Here is a 22,571-nt window from a genome sequence, read left to right as displayed (position 1 = left end):
ATCATGAGTCCAAGATGACACCTAACAATTGATCAACAGTACCTCGAATCTTCAGAAATAGACGATAAACTGTCATTGTGCTTTCACAGAATGCTGTTCCAGGCAAGGGTTTTACTTGCTAAATACTGGATAAGAAGTAATCCGCCAAACAAACAGGAGTATATAAATAGGCTGAATACAGTTTTACGCCTTTAAGGAGGAGTCTATATCAACAGAAAATGTCCCAACAAATTCCTGTCGATATGGAGGGGCTGGGTGAAGAATTGGAGTTTGGTTTCTGCAGCTCTATCAAGAGATTGCATACAAGGGCAGTTTTCCCTATTGGGTCAGTTATCATAGCACATGCTGTTGAATGGGGGGCATCGCTAGATCACTTTAATCTCAGCTCTCATTGAAATGGCCTTCTTGAGACATAATTAATAGAGAAATAAAGGTACTGCAACTGTCCCTCTGTTGGATCAAGTAAAGGAGGGAGGGGTGAGGGGTTGGTTAAATGTTAAAAGTTTTACAATAATCTAACATTAATTATGCAATATCCTGTATCCTTATAATAACATGTATCTGTCTTTCTAGTCTGTACTATGATGCTTTCATGTTATTATGGCGACAGCCTCATTATGCTGGAAAGACTAATGTATGGACTAACAAGATATTTGTTGATGTATACAAATTTTTTATTTTGTTAATACCTTTATTGAAAATCAATAAAAAACGATTCTGATTAAAAAGGATTGTAGACTCCCGAGTTCTCTGGAGATCCCTCCAGTATCTCGTTAATTGGAGAGGGTACGGACCAGAGGAGAGGATGTGGGTTCCAGCGACCGATGTTAATGCTAATCGTCTGGCGAGAGCCTTCCACAGAGCTCATCCTGATAAGGTCGTCCTGGGTGCCCGTAGAAGGGGGGGTACTATCACATCTGTGACAGGTCTCAGAAGGTCTGAAAGATTATCCACGCATTAGTGATCTGACTGCCTCTGTTGGTTTCACTTTGTCTGTGTGTCCTTCAAGAAGGATGTTCTCAGAAGAAAGTGGCCACTGAGCATAGAGTGTCACAGAGTGTAATCAGCAGGTTGCAACAGAGCTACAGAGAGACTGGAAGTCACAGAAAGGCATAGAAGTGGATGTCCCTTGGCCACATCCAAGTCTCATCACTTTAAAGCCTTCAATAGAGTTGTGCCTAAATTTTGCACAACCAAAAAAGGTAAGCCTTCACAATTCCTATGATATTATCATTGTATCTGTATATACATACTACCCTATTGTGCGCCCCATTTCTCTCCTATTTCTCTATTCCCCTCATTCATTGAGAGGAATTTAGATCTGTCCAACACACCAAAGCCTTGGCCACATCCGACACTGATGACCGCTACATTGTGAACAATGCCTTGCGGATCTGAATGATGAATGCCACACAACTCCAGGACATTTAAGGGAGGTGAGAGGCACCCAAGTGTTATGCGAGACCATTCAAAACCATTTACATCAGCGTGGTCTTCGTGCTAGACGACCTGCAAAGGTACCTGACCACAGCACCAGGTAGGGGTGCATCGTCTTGCATGGCCAGGGAGCATCTACACTGGACGAGGGACCAGTGGGCCTCGGTGCTGTTCACTGATAAGTCGATTCGCGCTGAGCAGAAATTATGGCCACTAACAATGTTGGAGACACCAAGGAGAGCACTATTCATCAGCCACTGTTGTCACCAGACGAGCCTTTGGTGGTGGTGGTGGTGTTACAGTGTGGGCAGGTATGTCTAGTCAATACAGAACTGCCCTACACTTTGTGAATGGTACAGTGACAAGCCCATACTACTTGAATAACATCATTAATCCAGTCATTGTGCCTCTGCATGAACAACACAGGCCTAATTTCATCTTTATGGACAACAATGCGCTATCTCAAATGGAGTGGAATACACTTTCTCCAGACCTGAATGCTATTGAAAACCTATGGGATCAGCTGAATCATGCAGAGGCTCATAACTCTGTACCCCAAAACCTCAATGACCTGGTGTCCGCCCTTCAAGAAGAGTAGGATGCCATGCCTCAGCAGACAATAAGTTGACTTAAAGTCAGTAGAACGATCCAGCTCACCTCATATTCCACAGCCCTGTGCAAGGAACGAACCAGGCAAATCTCTCAAATAGAAAAAATAAGGAAAAATAGTTCAAGCACTCAATAAAACCTTGTTGCTCTTTATTTCTTCTTGTAGCAAATCACTCAATGAGACAAAATCCTCCAACCAAGCAAAAGTTGACTCGCTTCAAACACAGGTGATATAAATATCCCTGTAGTGTGAACTTTTTACATTTTCCATAAATTTCATTTGAAAGCCAAATATCCCTTACTTTGCGAGTAAGTAGCATATATATATATATATATATATATATATATATATATATTTTACACACTATATAGTTATGAGCCTCCTATTGGATAGTTACTGCATGGGTGATTATCTTTCAGCTGGCAACAAGTTATTTAAACCCAACTGGTGCAATGAGTTGCTTCTCATTTCTTGAACAACAATGTCGAAAGACACATCTCGTGGTCGTGGAGAAAAAGATGTTAGTCTGTTTGAAAAGGGTCAAATCATTGGCATGCATCAAGCAGTTAAAACATCTAAGGAGATTGCAGAAACTACTAAAATTGGGTTAAGAACTGTCCAACGCATTATTAAAAACTGGAAGGATAGTGGGGACCCATTGTATTCGAGGAAGAAATGTGGCGGGGAAAAAATCCTGAATGATAGTGATCGGCAATCACTTAAACTTTTGGTGAAATCAAAGAAAAACAACAGTAGAACTCGGGGCTATGTTTAATAGTGAAAGTAAGAGCATTTCCAAACGCACAATGCGAACGGAACTCAAGGGATTGAGACTGAACAGCTGTGTAGCTGTAAGAAAACCACTAATCAGTGAGGCAAACCAGAAAAAAGCATAAAGATTGGACTCTGGAGCAATGGAAGAAGGTCATGTGATCTGATGAGTCAAGATGTACCCTGTTCCAGAGTGATGGGCGTATCAGGGTAAGAAAAGAGGCAGATGAAGTGGTGCACCCATCATGCCTAGTGCCTACTGTACAAGCCTGTGGCGGCAGTGCTATGATCTGGGGTTGGTTAGGTCTAGGTTCAGCAACATTATGTGCTCCAAGAATGAGGTCAGCTGACTACCTGAACATACTGAATGACCAGGCTATTCCATCAATGGAATTTTTCTTCCCTGATGGCACGGGCATATTCCAAGATGACAATGCCAGGATTCATCGGGCTCAAATTGTGAAAGAGTGGTTCAGGGAGCATGAGATACCATTTTCACACATGGATTGGCCACCACAGAGTCCAGACCTTAACCCCATTGAAAATTTTTGGGATGTGCTGGAGAAGGCTTTTTTCGCAGCAGTCAGACTCTACCATCATCAATGCAAGATCTTGATGAAAAGTTAATGCAACACTGGATTGAAATAAATCTTGTGACATTGCAGAAGCTTGTCGAAACAATGCCACAGCGAATGCGTGCCATGATCAAAGGCTTTTTTTGGGTTGCGACTTTTTTTTTGGACAGGCAATGTATATATATATATATTTGTGTCCGTAGCTACGGTCCGTAACATGAAGGGAAGGGACCCTAACAATGGCCGATGTGTGCCCAGAGCCACGTCACATGGGCAGGCCTAAAAGAGGGCCCACCCTAGGTAGAGTGAAAAAGGACAAGAAAAAGGGGGGGAGGGGGGTAGAAACGGTGTATGTGCCGTGGAATGAACAGGAGCGGGGTTTAAAAGGGGTAACCTCGACCCCGCCCACAAATACAGGCTGCACGCAGCCTTAACTACTTAACTATTTGTGTCCGTAGCTACGGTCCGTAACACGAAGGGAAGGGACCCTAACAATGGCTGATGTGTGCCCGGAGCCACGTCACGTGGGCAGGCCTAAAAGAGGGCCAAAAAGACACTAAGTAGGAAAAAGCACAATTTAATATACATTACAAAACCAAAGAACGGAAAACTTCACGGGTTTCCGATTGCGGATCCGGAATGTACTGGGAAAAACAGGCAGATCTCCACCTGCCCATATGACGTATGACATGCGGAGGTGTCCCGTGCTTAGAGGCTGCAGATGCCGCTCCGATGCGGAAAGAATGTCCAGTTATCATTTTAGGGTCTACACCCAACCCCGCGACCAGGGATCTGATGTGAGTCACGAACTACAGCGTGGATAGGGGTTTCCCTTGGAACGGAAGTAAAGGTGATTCAGGGTCTGGAGTTAGTATAGTATTCAAGAGATGTCTGAGCACATGAACCGGACACCAGGCGTTCTTGGATTCAAAAAAGCGAATCTGTATTAGGGGTCCGGTCTGAGACGTCTTCGTGGAAGGTAGGCTTAATACAAGGTGATCCTGGTTCCAGGACAGTTGTTTTCTCTTCAGGAATGTAGCCCTTGGGGAATTAACGGAGAATTCTCCCGGGCGCAGGAAGCCGTAGAAACTCAAATACATTGCGGCTTTGATGACCAGACTGAAGGAAGGGCCAAAAGGATTTACATCTAGGATTGCTGTCCCTACTGCTCTTCTCAATGCCCCTGAGCGTGGCTTTTACGGCTTGAGACGTGAACGCAGAGCGATGTTCTGGATTCTGCAATACTAAGAAATGCTGCGCCCCGGCAAGGTACAAGCGGATGGTGTTGGGTGCCAGTTTAAGATTGACATGACAATGGGCCATGAAAGCCATGATAGAGGACGTGAACGCTGTATCCCCCTGGGGATGATCTATGGTGAATTTTGAAAAAAGATTCCAACCGGTGCGATAATTGCGGGCCGTGTTGACAGAGAGGGATCGGTGCATGAGGTCCTTGGCTGTTGCCAGCAGTGACCTTAATTCAATATTACGTCGCTGAATCTGGGAATCCGTGCCCCGGTCTGGTCAGCTTCTGGATATACCTGAAAAAATGTGTGAAAATTGAAGCGACAAAATGCATCGGCCGCAGTGTTACTAGCACCCGAAATGTGTGAACATGAAAAGTGAAAGTTGTTAATCATGGACAGCCAGACCAGCTTGCGCAGAAGGGACATGATTTTTGAAGACTTAGCTCGACCCTTAGTAATGATGTCCACCAAGTCTTGACTGTCCGATATGAACATGACACTGGAATTGGCCCATAGGTGACCCCAGGTCACGGCCGCTGCCACGATAGGATAAAATTCCAGAAACGAAGAAGAACTGAGGGCCTGAGGGTCTGTACTGATCTGAGGCGGCCACGGTCCAGCTAACCAGTGGCTCTCGAAGATTGCCGCGAATCCCCGGGAAGCCACAGCATCGGAAAACACCCTAGCTGAAGACTGGGTCCAGGATGGGACGAATAGGCTTACCCCGTTCCATGCTGAAAGGAAGTTGTTCCACATGCGCAAATCTGCCATGGCTGCCCTGTCTAAGTGAACAATGCTATCTGGTTCTGGGGCTGCTGGGAGGAGCGAGAGCAGACGCGAAATGAAGGCCCTACCCTGGGGCATCACCCTCAATGCAAAATTTAATCTACCCAGAAGGGACTGTAACTCTACTTTGGTCAACTGGGAAGATGCTAATGCCCCGGAAACGACTTCACGAATTTGAGCCAACTTAACTTCCGGTAGCCTAGCTTCCATCCTGCCGGAATCCAGGATTATGCCCAGGAAGGTGATGGAGGTGGCAGGACCTGAGGTCTTGCCCTGCGATATGGGAATGTGTAAGGAGGAAAAAAGTTCCAGGAGGGAGTGAAGACCTGACGGATGGCATTGTGGTTGTTCTATGAGGAGAAAGTCGTCCAGGTAGTGGATGACCGATGGAGTACTGCTGTATTGGATCAGAATCCAATGTAATGCCTGAGCCAGTTGGTCAAACAACCATGGGCTGCTTTTTGAGCCGAACGTCAGACGATTGGCAAAATAATACCTGCCCTCCCACTGTATGCCATAGTATTGCCATAAATGTGGTGCGATTGGCAGTAGCTTAAACGCGTCTGCGATGTCGGTTTTAGATAACCAGGCGCCTCTCCCAGCCCTGAGAATAAGAGCAATGGACTCATCAATGGACGCATACCTCATGGAAAATTCTTCAGATGGAATTAATGAATTGATACTAGGGATGACGGAATTATGAGGGTCTGAGAGGTCATAGATCAAACGCTTTTTATTAGATTCTTTTTTGGATACAATTCCTATGGGGCTGATCCGCCAACGAGAAAATGGAATCTGATTGAATGGGCCTAGGAAGAACCCTTTCGTAACCTCCGAGTTCAGGAGCTCCTGAACAGCGGCGGGTTCCGACTAAGGACTTCCGACTAAGGGTTACCTGGCCGACTAAGGATTGTCGCACTCCCAATTAGAGTGGAGGAGTGCCACCATCCCAGTGTCAAAGCCAAAGGAGAGCCCGGAAATCAAGGAGTCCACAAATCCCGGAACCGGATGTTCCTGCAACAAAAAAGCCAGGAGACCAATATTACAGTCGGCTAGTCACGCCTGTTTGGAAAAAAAAAATCGGACACGTGGACCTGGGGTGAGCCCTGAAGCAAATAGTGCAAATGTGCAGGGCCCTGCAGCCACTAAAGAGACAAGTGCCAAAGTTGAATTTATTACAGACTTGGCTGTTGCCAAGATAGACAATGGGTCTACCTAACTTGTCTGTGGAGGAGGGGCTGCGTGAGACCCCGGAGGGGCCGGGGGTGGCCCTATCTGGTTGGGCAGTGGCTGCTTGGGGACACCACTCAGTGGAATGGAAGATCGACTGGCAAGTTGAACAGGAGGGAGCCCGGAGGCCGGCAAAATGCCGTCAGAACAACTCCATATCAAGAGTGGCCCAGTTAATGGTAAACTGAAATTGAGTCAGCGCAGCGGCGGCCTTGGCTGAGAAGGAGTGGTGGTAATCGTAGAAGGCCGTGCCGCCATACTTGTGCCCAAGATCAGTGACCCTGTACAGATACGTATCCAGCTCCTCCCTCCGTGACGGGTAGGCGGAGCAGATCACGTCCCTATACAGGCTAAAGGCCAAAACGAATTCCGGTTAAGTCAGGCATCCTTGGCCCTGAGAACAACCGAGACTTTCCCGCAATCAAAGGTCTTGTTGTTGTCGGCAGCATCATGCGATGCTATAAGGATGGAAGCCAGGTTGACATCCTTTCCTGCCAAGATGTCTTTTTTTATATTGTCAGGCACGAAGTGTGCTGGGGCGATCACTGGAACTGCCGGAGCCGTACCTGGTGCCGGTAGCTAGTACGAAGAGGGGTCGGTGAGTGGAACCACCGCCTGGGATGTCGTGTGGGTTCTGGATTCCAAGTCCACCACTCTGGCCCTGATGTCAGCCACGGATGAGGCGAGGGAATCCATGGTGGCCTGCAACTGCACCAGAGACTGCTGAATGGATGGGGACGAATCTTCCCCTTCTGAAGGAAGGGGGTCCTGACATTAACAGCCTGTATAGTTCGGCTTTTCTTGCCGACGCTGCATGCCTGATGCCCCTTCTGTTCAACTCCGCTACGAGCCTTGGTACAGTCCATCTCCTGAGGGATTCTGGCCCACCTTGGCCAGAGACCGAGGTACCCGGGAGGGACAACGCGTCGTCCACTTCCGACACCTGAGACATGGCTTGGAAGACCTTGTGGTCACCTTACGTTGGACCTGAAAATAAAGACAAAACATGGCAGCTGGAGAGGTCGCGAGGACCGTGTTCCGCATTCACTAAGCCCATAAGCAATCGTAATTGAGAACATACCTGTGGCTATGGACCCGATACCCTGGCCTTACAGCTTGAGGTTTGAGAGATGAGACCCGATTCGCCCTGGGGACTGGAAATGTTAGGAGCCGACGTGAGTGTGTTAAGCGGGGGCAGGATTAACAAAAATCAGTTGTGGCGCCGAAGGGCGAGGGGATGGTCGCACCGACGTGCTGGTTTGAAATGAGAAGCAGAAGTGACGCTTGGATGAGTAAGGCAGGAAACTACTAGAGGCTCCCGTGAGCCGAGCGGATACACAGCCAGGGAGGAAAGTAAGGTGCAGAAGAGCGACTAGGGTGCAAGGAGGAGGAGTCATAGTCGCAGCAGCGAGAAAAAGACCTGGACACTTCAGGCCGAGTAGAAAGGGTTGACCTGAACGCTTCAGGCTAAGGAGGTGAGCTACGTCATCTGAACGCTTCAGGCTAAGAAGGACAGGGAAGACACCTGAACGCTTCAGGCTAAGAAGGACAGGGAAGACACCTGAACGCTTCAGGCTAAGAAGGACAGGGAAGACACCTGAACGCTTCAGGCTAAGAAGGACAGGGAAGACACCTGAACGCTTCAGGCTAAGAAGGACAGGGAAGACACCTGAACGCTTCAGGCTAAGACGGACAGGGAAGACACCTGAACGCTTCAGGCTAAGACGGACAGGGAAGACACCTGAACGCTTCAGGCTAAGACGGACAGGGAAGACACCTGAACGCTATAGGCTAAGACGGACAGGGAAGACACCTGAACGCTATAGGCTAAGACGGACAGGGAAGACACCTGAACGCTACAGGCTAAGACGGACAGGGAAGACACCTGAACGCTACAGGCTAAGACGGACAGGGAAGACACCTGAACGCTACAGGCTAAGACGGACAGGGAAGACACCTGAACGCTACAGGCTAAGACGGACAGGGAAGACACCTGAACGCTACAGGCTAAGACGGACAGGGAAGACACCTGAACGCTTCAGGCTAAGATGGACAGGGAAGACACCCGAACGCTTCAGGCTAAGAAGGACAAGGAGGACACCTGAACGCTTCAGGCTAAGAAGGACAGGGAAGACACCTGAACGCTTCAGGCTAAGAAGGACAGGGAAGACACCTGAACGCTTCAGGCTAAGAAGGACAGATACGTCACCTGAACGCCTCAGGTAAGGGAGACAACAGTGAGACCTGAACGCTTCAGGCCAAGAACCATAGGAACCTGTATGCCCTGTGCATTAAAGGAGAAAGAGTGAGACCTGGACACCTCAGGTTGGAACCAGGCAACTGTAATCTTTTTTTTTTTTTTTAAACAGAGGCCTGACCCGTGAGCCATAGCGCAGTAGCGAAAGAAAGAAGTGCAAAGGACCAGAAGGCTTCAATTGTGGTGGATAGCTTGTCACCCAGGGACCCTAGTGTAGCGGGTGGAACTGCAGGAATGCGGAGTGCAGCGCTAGAAAACAGCGCTAGAATACCTACCTGAGAAGACACCCAGGCCTAAGTAATCCACTTGGTTGACTGAACCCTTAGAAGAGCCTGTGGGAAAAATCTTTTTTTTTTTTTTTTATAACTATGTAATAGGCGTACGAATCCAATCCCAATACCTAAACCTGAGATGTCGGAAGGTCAAGAACACGACAGAAGCCACGAACGCTAAAAGGAACCTGAGGAAAAAACACAATTATGAGGTATTAATCTTAACTGAGACCGGAGGCTCGCTGGGCGAGGTCAGATATGGAGCCCTACAATGGCGGAGTATCATAGCTGGGAAAATATGCAGAAACGGTGTGAGTTACACGATGCTGGATGGCCCAGTGCCAATTGCACTATACCAGGACCTACTGGCCACACGATTGCTCTGGAATATGTGGCTGGCAGGAACAGTAATGGCCTCCAGGACCAACTTGACAGTGTCTGTGTGGAAGCAGATATCCGTGGATGCTTTTTTTTTTTTATATACTTGTAACAAAGACCATATCCCTTTAAGGCTACTTTCACACTTGCGCTTGATCGGATCCGTTCTGAACGGATCCGATCATACATATTAATGCAGACGGAGGCTCCGTTCAGTACGGATCCGTCTGCATTAATAACTTAGAACATTTTCTAAGTGCGCAAGATGCCTGAGCGGATCCGTTCAGACTTTCAATGTAAAGTCAATGGGGGACGGATCCGCTTGAAGATTGAGCCATATGGTGACCTCTTCAAGCGGATCCGTTCCCATTGACTTACATTGTAAGTCTGAACGGATCCGCTCGCCTCCGCACGGCCAGGCGGACAGCTGAACGCTGCAAGCAGCGTTCAGCTGTCCACCTGTCCGTGCGGAGGCGAGCGGAGCGGAGGCTGAACGCCGCCAGACTGAAGCAGTCTGAGCGGATCCGCTCCATTCAGACTGCATCAGGGCTGGACGGAGGCGTTCGGGTCCGCTCGTGAGCTCCTTCAAACGGAGCTCACGAGCGGACCGACGAACGCTAGTGTGAAACTAGCCTAACAGAGGCACTGTGCCTGCTGCTCCGTTATCCCGGGCGGGTACAGACTCCAAGGTACTTACACTGTCTCTATAGGCCCATGAGGCATGCACACATGAACTCCCATGCCCTAACAGTCTGCGCCCGGGGGGAAGCGTAGCCCAGAGGAGAGGGAGGTCATCACGTGACCGCCCTCTTGCGAGGGGACGGACCAGCAGGAGTCGGCGGCAGAGGACCTGGAGGTGCCGAGGACGGAGCCCGGAGGGAGCGCGAGCCCCGGAGAACAAGGGAGGGGGGTGAGCCGGGTAAGAACGAGGGGAGGAAAACCCGTGCGCCGGGATGCTGCGCGCCATAACTTACCTTGCTAGTGAGCTTACCGGACGTGATGTAGGCCGCAATGCACAAAAGTAGAAACGGCGTACGTGCCGTGGAATGAACAGGAGCGGGGTTTAAAAGGGGTGACCTCGGCCCTGCCCACAAATAACTATATATATATATATATATATATATATATATATATATATTTATGTATATGTGTTTCAGAGTTTGAGACCCACTGTATAGCACAACATGTAACTTGTAAATGAATGGATTATTTTTTTTTACCACAGATTGACTGAAGTGGGTGAAATATGCTGCAAATATAGACCGGTGTGTTATGTCTCTACATGGTGTAATAGTTGACTCAAGGAATCCGAGTTCAGTTTTTCAATTATTATATATATTACAGGGGTTTTACAGTTACATAAAAAAAATAACACCAACATTCAACCTTACTGCATGAGATAAGTCAGATGAAGAAATTCTGAGTGCCTTTTGTCCCCTCCAGATTAACTGGGATCTGTGACCTGCACACTGGGGCACATTTATTAAGACCAGCGTTTTAGATGTCGGTCTTAATAAAGGCCAATAGCTGGCGGAGGATCCGCCAAAGTTATAAAGAATCGCAGGCCTTTACATAACTTTGACGCATCCAGTGCCGGTCTAAATGTAAGACAGCTTCCTAGCTTTTAGACCTGGTGTGAGCAGGGAAAAGTCTCAGATAACAGCGTGTTGCGCCTCCATCTGCACCTGAAATACACTTAATTTAGGCATATTTCAGATTAATAAATAACCCCCCTGTGATTATATCCTAGCGCCAGACTCACGGGGGCGTCTGTAGCATCAGGTCTCTACCTCTCCTTCCCCTCCCAGCTCAAACATCACAGATCTAAGCCTGCTTGAAGCCCTGCCCTAACGCTGGGTTCACACCTGAGCGTTTTACAGCGCGTTCCTACGCGCTGTAAAACGCACAACAGGCAAGAACCAATGATTCCCTATGGGAAGGGTTCACACCTGGGCGTTTTACAGCACGTACGATCGCGCTGTAAAACGCCCGACGCTCAAACAAGTACAGGAGCTTTTTTGGGCGCGTTTGACGCGCGTTTGGGCCATAGACTCTTTGGACAACACTGCTGTCAATCACCCAAACGCGCGTCAAACGCGCGTTCACTATTAAAATAAACGCGCATAAAACGCGCGTTTGAGAAACGCCTAGGTGTGAACCCAGCGTTAGACACAGCCTCATTGCTGAGGGCAGCGTTTAGCAGAACACCTCAGAGGCAAGGTCATTGATGATGTGTCTACAGGGCACAGCCTTGTAAGTCTTGTCATGCCCCAGATGTTCATGTGACATCATCAGGACAGGGAGCCAACACAGCTGAGAATGTCACATGATCATTCTGGAGTGCAGGACAACAGGGCATTACAGATAACCAATCACTATTAGTAAGTGATAATGTATTGTTTCCTGTCAGCTGATACGGATCATGGTGCATGACATACAGTATTTCTGCAAAAATCTTGAATTTGTTTCCAGCACTCACTAGTTTTGAAGAGTGCAGAGAAAAGTGGCTATGGTTATCCATGCCTCCAAAGTGTTCCTCTATTGGAGGAACAGTCCCTCTTTTGACCCAAAAGGCATTCCGTTTTGCTTCGTCCTAATATAAGTTTATGGGAAAACATAACGGATCCGTCTGAGTCCATTATGCAAGACAGAAAACAAAGTCTTGTCGACAGGACTTTGTTTTCTGTCTTGCATAACGGGAACCAGACGGATCCGTTTTGATTCCCATTGACTTCTATTAGGACGGAAAGCAAACGGAATGCCTTTTAAAGGCGTCCGCTTTGCATTCCGTCATAATGCAAGTCTATGGGCAGCAAAACGGATCCGTCCTTCCGTCTTATGGATTCCGTTATGTTCCGTTATAACCCTGTTATAACGGAAAGCAATTGCGGACAAGAATAGGCATATTAGTGCCGGCAATGTGGTGTGGCCCGCAAAATGCGGAACGCACATTGCCAGTGTCCGTGTTTTGCGGATCCGCAAAACACCCTTATGCTGCAAGTTGATCCAGAGGAAGGCAAAAAAAAAAAAAAAACTGTGAGGTAGAAGCCAATTTTCCCCACTTAAGGGGAAAAAATTCCTTCCCGACTCCAATCAGGCAATCAGAATAAGGCCTCATGCACACGACCGTTCCGTTTTTTGAGGCCCGCAAACCGCGGATGCGTGAAAAATGGAAGACGTCCGTGTCCCTTCCGCAATTTGCGGAACGGGCGGCCCATTGTAGAAATGCCTATTCTTGTCCGCAAAACGGACAAGAATAGGACATGCTATATATTTTTTGCGGGGCCATGGAACGGAGCAACGGATGCGGACAGCACACAGAGTGTTGTCCGCATCTTTTGCGACCCCATTGAAGTGAATGGGTCCGCACCCGAGCCGCAAAAAATGTGGCTCGGATGCGGACCACAACAACGGCCGTGTGCATGAGGCCTAACTCCCTGGATCAACAACCCATCTCTAGTAGCTATAGCCAGTAATATTATTACACAGAAATACATGCCCCTTTTGAACCCTTATGTAATATTCTAATTTTCTGAGATACTGACTTTTGGGTTTTTATTAGCTGTAGCCATAATCAAAAAAATTAAAAGAAATAAAAACTTGAAATAGATCACTCTGTATGTGATGAATCTATATAATATGAGTTTCACTTTATGAATTGAATTACTGAAATACGTTTTTATGATATTCTAATTTATTGAGATGCACCTATATTTTTTTAATGGTACCATTTAAGTCACCATGTTTTGTATAGGAAAATGGGAAAAAAATTGCTTGTGAGGTAAAATTGAAAAAAAAAAAAAAGCCCCACAATATTTGGGTTTTGATATTATGATGTTCACTGTACGCTAAAAATGACATGACATCCTTATTCAGCAGGTCAATACAATCACGTCGATATCAAATTTGTATAGTTTTTATTTTATTTTTATTAGCCTTTAAAACCTTTGGGGAAAAAATCTACAGGGTGGGCCATTTATATGGATACACCTTAATAAAATGGGAATGGTTGGTGATATTAACTTCCAGTTTGTGGCACATTAGTATATGTGAGGGGGGAAACTTTTCAAGATGGGTGGTGACCATGGCGGCCATTTTGAATCCAACTTTTGTTTTTCAATAGGAAGAGGGTCATGTGACACATCAAACTTATTGGGAATTTCACAAGAAAAACAATGGCGTGCTTGGTTTTAACGTAACTTTATTCTTTCATGAGTTATTTACAAGTTTCTGACCACTTATAAAATGTGTTCAATGTGCTGCCCATTGTGTTGGATTGTCTTCTCCCACTCTTCACACACTGATAGCAGCACCGCAGGAGAAATGCTAGCACAGGCTTCCAGTATCAGTAGTTTCAGGTGCTACACATCTCGTATCTTCACAGCATAGACAATTGCCTTCAGATGACCCCAAAGATAAAAGTCTAAGGGGGTCAGATCGGGAGACCTTGGGGGCCATTCAACTGGCCCACGATGACCAATCCACTTTCCAGGAAACTGTTCATCTAGGAATGCTCGGACCTGACACCCATAATGTGGTGGTGCACCATCTGGCTGGAAAAACTCAGGGAACGTGCCAGCTTCAGTGCATAAAAAGGAAACACATCATCAGTGTGTGAAGAGTGGGAGAAGAGGGTTGCATTGACAATCCAGCACAATGGGCAGCACATTGAACACATTTTATAAGTGGTCAGAAACTTGTAAATAACTAATGAAAGAATAAAGTTACGTTAAAACCAAGCACACCATTGTTTTTCTTGTGAAATTCCCAATAAGTTTGATGTGTCACATGACCCTCTTCCTATTGAAAAAACTAAAGTTGAATTCAAAATGTCCGACTTCAAAATGGCCGCCATGGTCACCACCCATCTTGAAAAGTTTCCCCCCTCACATATACTAATGTGCCACAAACAGGAAGTTAATATCACCAACCATTTCCATTTTATTAGGCCTCATGCACACGACCGTTGTGTGCATCCGTGGCCGTTGTGCCGTTTTCCGTTTTTTTTCACGGACCCATTGACTTTCAATGGGTCCGTGGAAAAATCGGAAAATGCACCGTTTGGCAGCCGCATCCGTGAGCCGTGTTTCCTGGCCGTGAAAAAAATATGACCTGTCCTATTTTTTTCACGGCCAACGGTTCACGGGCCCATTCAAGTCAATGGGTCCGTGAAAGAACACGGATGCACACAAGATTGGCATCCGTGTCCGTGATCCGTGGCCGTAGGTATTAGTTTCATACAGACGGATCCGAAGATCCGTCTGCATAAAAGCTTTTTCAGAGCTGAGTTTTCACTTCGTGAAAACTCAGATCCGACAGTATATTCTAACACAGAGGCGTTCCCATGGTGATGGGACGCTTCTAGTTAGAATACACTACAAACTGTGTACAAGACTGCCCCCTGCTGCCTGGCAGCACCCGATCTCTTACAGGGGGATATGATAGTACAATTAACCCCATCAGGTGCGGCACCTGAAGGGGTTAATTGTACTATCATATCCCCCTGTAAGAGATCAGGGCTGCCAGGCAGCAGGGGGCAGACCCCCCCCCCCTCCCCAGTTTGAATATCATTGTGCGGCCCCCCCCTCCCCTGTTGTTAACTCGTTGGTGGCCAGTGTGCGCACCCCCCTCCCTCCCTCTATTGTTTTAATACATTGGGGCCAGTGTGCGCGCGCCCCCCCAACCCCCCCCCCCCCTCCCTCCCTCTATTGTTTTAATACATTGGGGCCAGTGTGCGCACCCCCCCAACCCCCCCCCCCCCTCCCTCTATTGTAATAATAGCATTGGGGCCATCATCGGTGGCAGCGGAGTAGAAGATTTTCATACTTACCTGGCTGCTGGCTGCTGCGATGTCTGCGTCCGGCGGGGAGCTCCTCCTACTGGTAAGTGACAGCAATGCGCCGCACAGACCTGTCACTTACCAGTAGGAGGAGCTCCCGGCCGGACACAGAGATCGCAGCAGCCAGCAGCCAGGTAAGTATGAATCTTCTACTCCGCTGCCACCGATGATCGGGGGGGGGGGGGGGGCACACTGGCCCCAATGCTATTATTACAATAGAGGGAGGGAGGGGGCGCGCACACTGGCCCCAATGCTATTATTACAATAGAGGGAGGGAGGGGGGGGGGTTGGGGGGGCGCGCACACTGGCCCCAATGCTATTATTACAATAGAGGGAGGGAGGGGGGGGGTTGGGGGGGCGCGCACACTGGCCCCAATGCTATTATTACAATAGAGGGAGGGAGGGAGGGGGGTGCGCACACTGGCCACCAACGAGTTAACAACAGGGGAGGGGGGGCCCACTGGCCACCAATGAGTTAAAAACAGGGGGGGGGGGGTCTGCCCCCTGCTGCCTGGCAGCACCTGCCAGGCAGCAGGGGACAGTCATGTACACAGTTTTTTTGTATATTCTAACCTGAAGCGTCTCCATCACCATGGGAACGCCTCTGTGTTAGAATATACTGTCGGAAATGAGTTTCACGATGTAGCTCATATCCGACAGTATATTCTAACATAGAGGCGTTCCCATGGTGATGGGGACGCTACAAGTTAAAATATACCATCGGATTGGAGAAAACTCCAATCCGATGGTATAACAGAACTCCAGACTTTACATTGAAAGTCAATGGGGACGGATCCGTTTGAAATGGCACCATATTGTGTCAACATCAAACGGATCCGTCCCCATTGACTTGCATTGTAATTCAGGACGGATCCGTTTGGCTCCGCACGGCCAGGCGGACACCAAAATGACTTTTTTTTCATGTCCGTGGATCCTCCAAAAATCAAGGAAGACCCACGGACGGAAAAACGGTCACAGATCACGGACCAACGGAACCCCGTTTTGCGGACCGTGAAAAAAAACGTCCGTGTGCATGAGGCCTTAAGGTGTATCTATATAAATGGCCCAACCTGTATATTTTCTTTGCATTACCATGTTCTAACAGCCATAACTTTTTTATATTTCCATACACAGAACTGTTTGAGGGACGTTTGTTTTTTGCGAGATGAACTGTAGTTTTTACTGGTACCATTTTTGTGGTACGTACAACTTTTTGATCAGTGTTAGGGCTCGTTCACACGAACGTGTGAAGCCCGTGCCCGTGCTGTGGACCGCAAATTGCGGTCAGCAATGCACGTGCACCCTCAGTGGGGTAGGCGAATGGGGATCGCAGAGCCATTCATATGAATGGGTCTGCGATTCTTCAGTTCCGCAAAAAGATAGAGCAAGTTCTATCTTTTTGCACTGCGGAAGCACGGAAGGAAACCCCAGAAAGCACTCTGTAGTGCTTCTGTAGTGTTCCGTTCTGTTCTTCCATTTGTGCATCTCCGGATTTGCGGACCCATTGAAATGAATTTGTCTGCATCCGTGATACGGAATGGCCACGGAACAGCCCGTGTATTGCGGATCCGCAAATGCGGTTCGCAATACCGAAATGGGCAGCACACATTCGTGTGAACGAGCCCTTATTACATTTTTTGGGAGGGACACGGTGAAAAAAAATGGCAAATTACCTGTTGTTATTCTTTTTTTTTATGTTATGTTGTATACTGCTCAGGAAAAATATTTTTATAATTGAATAGTTTAGATATTTTCAGATGTGGCAATACGTTCAGTTTATTTTTTTATTGCTTATTTTTAAATGTAATATTGGATAAGGGGTGATTAGAATTTTATTTTGTTTACTTTTTATTCTTAACTTTTATAACCTGCCAGCTTCTGATCACTTGTCCCATAGACCATAATGGAGAACTATAACCCTGGGTTCTCACCTGAGCGTTCTGAAAGGAGCACTCTGTATGCGCGATTGTATCGGTGTTTACAATCGCGCATACAGAGACAGGCGAACACACATTGTCGCGCGTTCCCGAAAGCCTATGTACGGGAACGCGCGACAAAACGCCCCAAAAAAGCTCAAGAACTTGTTTGAGCGTCGGGCGTTTTACAGCGCGATCGTACGCGCTGTAAAACGCCCAGGTGAGAACCATTCCCATAGGGAAGCATTGGTTTCTCCTTGTTGAGCGTTTTACAGCGCGTAGGAACGCGCTGTAAAACGGTCAGGTGTTAACTTAGGGTTACTGTCTATGATATTTTCATTGCTTGCCTGTTAAGCCGTGCCTCGTGCACAGTTTTACAGACAGCTTGCTGTGACAGGCCTGGGAACCTTCAGCAGACCCCAGGCTGTCATAGTAACCGATTGGAGCCCTGTTATTTCACTGTGGGGGCTCTGATCGTAAGGCAGAGAGAGCCCCCTCCCTCTGCCTAACCTCACCGATGCTGCGATCACTACTGACCACAGCATGTGAGAGGTTTACATGACATGATATACAATCCCTTGTGCACAATGCCATACAGTATGGCATTATGTGTTAAGGGGGTAAATGTTTCTCTTTTTGACCTGGGAAATAGATGTGTATGAATAAACATAGTAAAATGCTCCAGAAACGATCTGGTTTCTACCTGTATATTGGACCTCACCTTATATATTTATTATAGAATTATTTTATATTTATAAACCTATATATTTTTTTTTCAATATACACAATTTGAAATGGGTATTCCTTTGCAAGGAAAAAAGCTGTCCCTGGGGCACCTTATTGCTTCCCTGCCACTTTAAGGCCTCTTGCATACGAACATTTTTCCGTTTACGTTCCGTATATGGACCGTATATGGAACCATTAATTTCAGTGAAAAAAAAAATAATTGAAGGTACTCCGTATGCCTTCCGTTTCCGTATTTCCGTTTTCCGTTCCGTATTTCCGTTCAAAGATAGAACATGTCCTATTATTGTCCGCATAACGAACAAGCATAGTACTGTTCTATCAGGTGCCAGCTGCCGCAAAAAACTGAATGCACACGGACGTCATCCGTATTTTTAGCGGACTGCAAAATACTGAAAAAGTCATACGATCATGTGGCAGGCAGGCCGCTTTTAGACAAAGTGTGGCCCTGGGCAAAATTTTAAGTGAGGCCCCAAAAGAAATATTGCACAAACAGCACATTCACACATTGCCTGCCTGCACTGATTGTGGATTACACATGGTTTTTCCACGCAGATTCTCGTGCAGAGTACAGTACCAGCAAGGTGTATAAGACTATCATTAGAATAGGTCATCAATATCAGATCGGGTGGCGTCCTTCCCGGAACACCTGCCAATCAACTGTTGGGAGGTCAGTGATGTCACTATATATCAGTCACATGGCCTAGTTGCAGTTCAGTCCCATTCAAGTGAAAAGAGATGAGCTGCAATACCAAGCATCGCTGCTAACGTATGGAGCTGGGGTAGTTTTTTCCACGCGGGTGCAATGCGTTTCGATGCGTTTTTCACGTGCGTGATAAAAAACTGAATGTTTACAAACAACATCTCTTCGCAACCATCAGTGAAAAACGCAGCCCCATTCACTTCTATGGGGCCAGGGCTGCGTGAAAAACACAGAATATAGAACATGCTGCGATTTTCACGCAACGCAGAACCGATGCGTGAAAAACAACGCTCATGTGGCACAACGCGGAAAACTCGCTCGTGTGAAAGGGACCTTAGCTGGCAGGATCCAGAATGGATGAAAACACCCTCCCCCACCCTCTCTGTCCCGACGCTGCTCTTAAGGCCTCTTGCACACAAACGTGTGCGGCCCGCAATGCACGAACACCCACCGTGGGGCAGCCGCAGCGGATCGGGGACCCATTCACTTGAATGGGTCCGCGATCTGGCCATTCCGAAAAAGATAGGACATGCTCTATCTTTTTGCGGAACGGATATATGGGACGAAACCCCATGGAAGCACTCCGTAGTGCTTCCGTAGGGTTCCGTTCCGTATCTCCGGATTTGCGGACCCATTGATGTAAATGGGTCCGCATCCATGATGCGAAATGCACACAGAACGGTGCCCGTGTATTGCGGATCCACAAATGCAGTCTGCAATACAGCCACGGAGCGCACACGTTCGTGTGCAATAAGCCTAATAAGGGGCTGAGGTATCTCTGTGTGTGTGACGGGGAGCGGGGAGTGTATGACGGGAGCACAGGCAGTAAATCAGCTAGAAGCAGTTAGCTTCTGCCCAGATAATTGATGGGGCAGACTGATTCCCTTTCACCTCTGCTTCATAACATTGTCTAAGGCTGGGTTCAGACCTTCCTACGCGCTGCAAAACGCTCAACAGGTAAGAACCAATGATTCCCTATGGGAATGGTTCTCACCTGAGCTTTTTACAGCGCGTACGATCGCGCTGTAAAACGCCCAACGCCCCAAGAAGTACATGAGCTTCTTTGGGGCGTCTTGTCACGCGTCCCCGTACATAGACTTCCAGGAACGCGCGACAATGGGCGTTCGCTTGTCTCTGCACGATTGCAAACGCCGGTACAATCGCACATACAGAGCGCGACATCCCGAACGCTCAGGTCTGAACCCAGCGTAAAGACTGGAGGAAGACCACTAGAAGGGGGCCCCTTTGGTGACGGGGGCCCAGGGCAAATGCCCAGTTTGCCCCCTCCTAACGCCAGCCCTGACGGCAGGAAATAGCTGTGATGCTGATCAGCCAATCAAAGGTTGCAGCCTTGATCCGCCAAAAAGTCGGGTGGTACGGCTATGACTGAGTTATTAACAGAAATACAAGAATGTTGTACAAACATCGCTGGAGCAGATTCCATTTTCAGATTTTTAGACATTTTCAGATGTGACAAATTTATTAAGACATTTGGCACAACTCACTTTTTTAGACCGGCGTATTAAACAGCAATTTTTATTTTTTAGAAATGAAGGCCGAAAACCAACCTTTTTCAGTAAAGAACTGTAAAAGGGATTCTGTTATCTGGATTTTCACATCATCACATCAGTCTCCATGATTTAGTTTAAAATATACTAGTCTTACCCCCATCTGTCTTGTCATTTAGGCTAAAAATCGCTTTTATTAATATGCAAATTACCTCTATAAGGAGCCCAAGGGACCGTCACTCTGGCCGTTGGAGCCCAGCCGCGCCTATTATCTCGGAGCCCTGCTGTTAATTATTCACTCCTCTCCTTGCTGTTTTTCTCTAGTGCACCGTAACCTCGTGCAGGCGCCCTACACTGGTCCGGGCCCGCACAGTGTCCTGGCAGCAGCCTCACCGAAGCAAGCGCGCATGTGCCAGCTGTCTGCCCACTTCGCTCGACCCGGAAAGGAAGAGCAGAGTGGCGTGAGTTACCCGACATGCGGAGGACGGAGGTGTAGGAGCGTGGGGCACGTGAGATTACGGCGCACTAGAAAAAAGAAACAGCGAGAAGAGGAGTGAATATTTAAAAGTGGGGCGGTGCTGGGCTACGAGATGATGGGCGCTGCTGGGCTCCAATGGCCAGAGGGACAGCTCCTTGGGCTACTTATAGAGGTAATTAGCATATTAATAAAAGCCATTTTTAGCCTAATTGACAAGACAGATGGGGTAAGACTAGTATATTTTAAACTAAATCATGGAGACTGATGTGATGATGTGAAAATCTCTGTAGCTAAAATGCGGATGACGGAATCCCTTTAATACTGGCAACGGTCTGCCGTGAAAACCCTTTGATCACTGTGGCAGTCACATGCGCCATCTTCTGCACTATAGATCCGTCAAAACAATGCCCAATAGCTGTGCCCAACTTATTATACACCACAAACACAAAATACTAGCGGATGAAGCAGCATCTGAAAGATACATGTGTATAGCTGCACCATCTTGATACATTCGGTGTAATCTGGAGCAAATGCTACACTTCTGATTGTTGAGCTATAGAGGGCCAAGTACCAGAAACCCTCTATGTCAGATACTGAAGACCCCAGTAGTGTACCCCTGAGGGTAAGGGCTGTGGCACCAGTGTCACACGTGACTATTGCTGAACACCAGGAAGGCTACTGTAACACCACGTCATTAGCATCACCCAGCTGACGTGACCACAAGACACCATCGTCCTCAATGTGGGAGACCTGTTTGGTCATAACACCGCGCCTAATAGCCAGGCACCCTGCTTCTCTACATAAGAGTAGGCAGACGGGGGGCTAAGAAACACAGGCGCCACCCCCGCCACATCTACTTACCATAGTCTCCCCTCAGCCGCCTTGTTTATTCTGCACAGTTCTTCCGTGGCTGTGAAGCGACTGTGGAGTTACTTCAGGACGGTGGCGCCATCTAGTGGACGCTAGACGTTTAGTTAGGAGCTGGTGGAATGGAGGTCACAAAATGTTCCCATTGCCTTCACCAGCCCATAGAAATACAGAAGTAGCAGAACTCATTGCCTCTTTTGAGGACTGAGATCAAATAACCTAGTTTAACCCCTTCAGGACTGGAACGTTTTCAAGGTTTTTTTTTTACTCAGCCTTTCCGGAGCCATAACGTTTTCATTTTTCCTTCACATAGCCGTAGGAGGGCTGGCTTTTTGCGGGACAAGTTGTACTTTCTAATAGCAAATGCATGAGCATTGGAGTCTATGAGAATTTCACTATGTCCCTACAGGGTCTTCATAGGAACATAGCTGAGGCAGCCTCGGATCATTCAGGAGGACTGAGGCTGCCGCACACACCAGCAGATATGCTCGCCTCACGTACATCTTCCCCATGCTCTTTTTCTTTTTTAATTTGGACTCTCCTGACTTGTTTTCACCATGTAAACCAATTATTCTGATTTGTTCAAAGTTTTTATTTATTTTTAAGTATTAAAACACATACAAATACAGTATTGCTGTAATTGTACTGACCTGGAGAATGAAGGTAACTGGTCAGTTTTGCCACATAGGGAACACCATCAATAAAAACAAAACTGTGGTTAAATTGTAATTATTTTTCCCAATTCCACCCTATTTGGAATTTTTTCCAGCTTCCACTACATCGTAGGCAATAGTAAATAGTGCTAATAGAAAGTATAACTTGTCCCGCAAAAAACAAGACCTAATATAGCTATGTGAATGGAAAAATAAAAAAAGTTATGGGTTAGGGAAGGTAGCGTATAAAAAATAGAAAAGCAAAAATGGAAAATTGCCCTGGGGTTAAAGTATTAAAAC

General features: G+C 47.2%; 1 protein-coding gene across 2 annotated transcripts in view; it reads right to left on the bottom strand.

Annotated features, from left to right (window-relative positions):
• PIK3CG (phosphatidylinositol-4,5-bisphosphate 3-kinase catalytic subunit gamma) overlaps nucleotides 1-21,680 on the bottom strand; it is an 80,590-nt gene extending 58,910 nt beyond the window's left edge. The window contains exon 1 of one of the 2 annotated variants that reach the window (XM_044280183.1): nucleotides 21,613-21,680. In XM_044280183.1, coding sequence (XP_044136118.1) covers nucleotides 21,613-21,615 — 3 coding nt within the window. In that variant the 5' untranslated portion in view covers nucleotides 21,616-21,680. The remainder of the gene's footprint in view (nucleotides 1-21,612) is intronic. The other variant, XM_044280187.1, reaches the window with a different exon arrangement.
• Nucleotides 21,681-22,571: the final 891 nt, after the last annotated feature.

This window comes from Bufo gargarizans, chromosome 2 (genome assembly GCF_014858855.1).
Source record: "Bufo gargarizans isolate SCDJY-AF-19 chromosome 2, ASM1485885v1, whole genome shotgun sequence".
Lineage (NCBI taxonomy): Eukaryota > Metazoa > Chordata > Amphibia > Anura > Bufonidae > Bufo > Bufo gargarizans.
The sequence above is the reverse complement of the archived record's forward strand: the minus strand, read 5'-3'. Positions and strand labels throughout refer to the sequence as shown.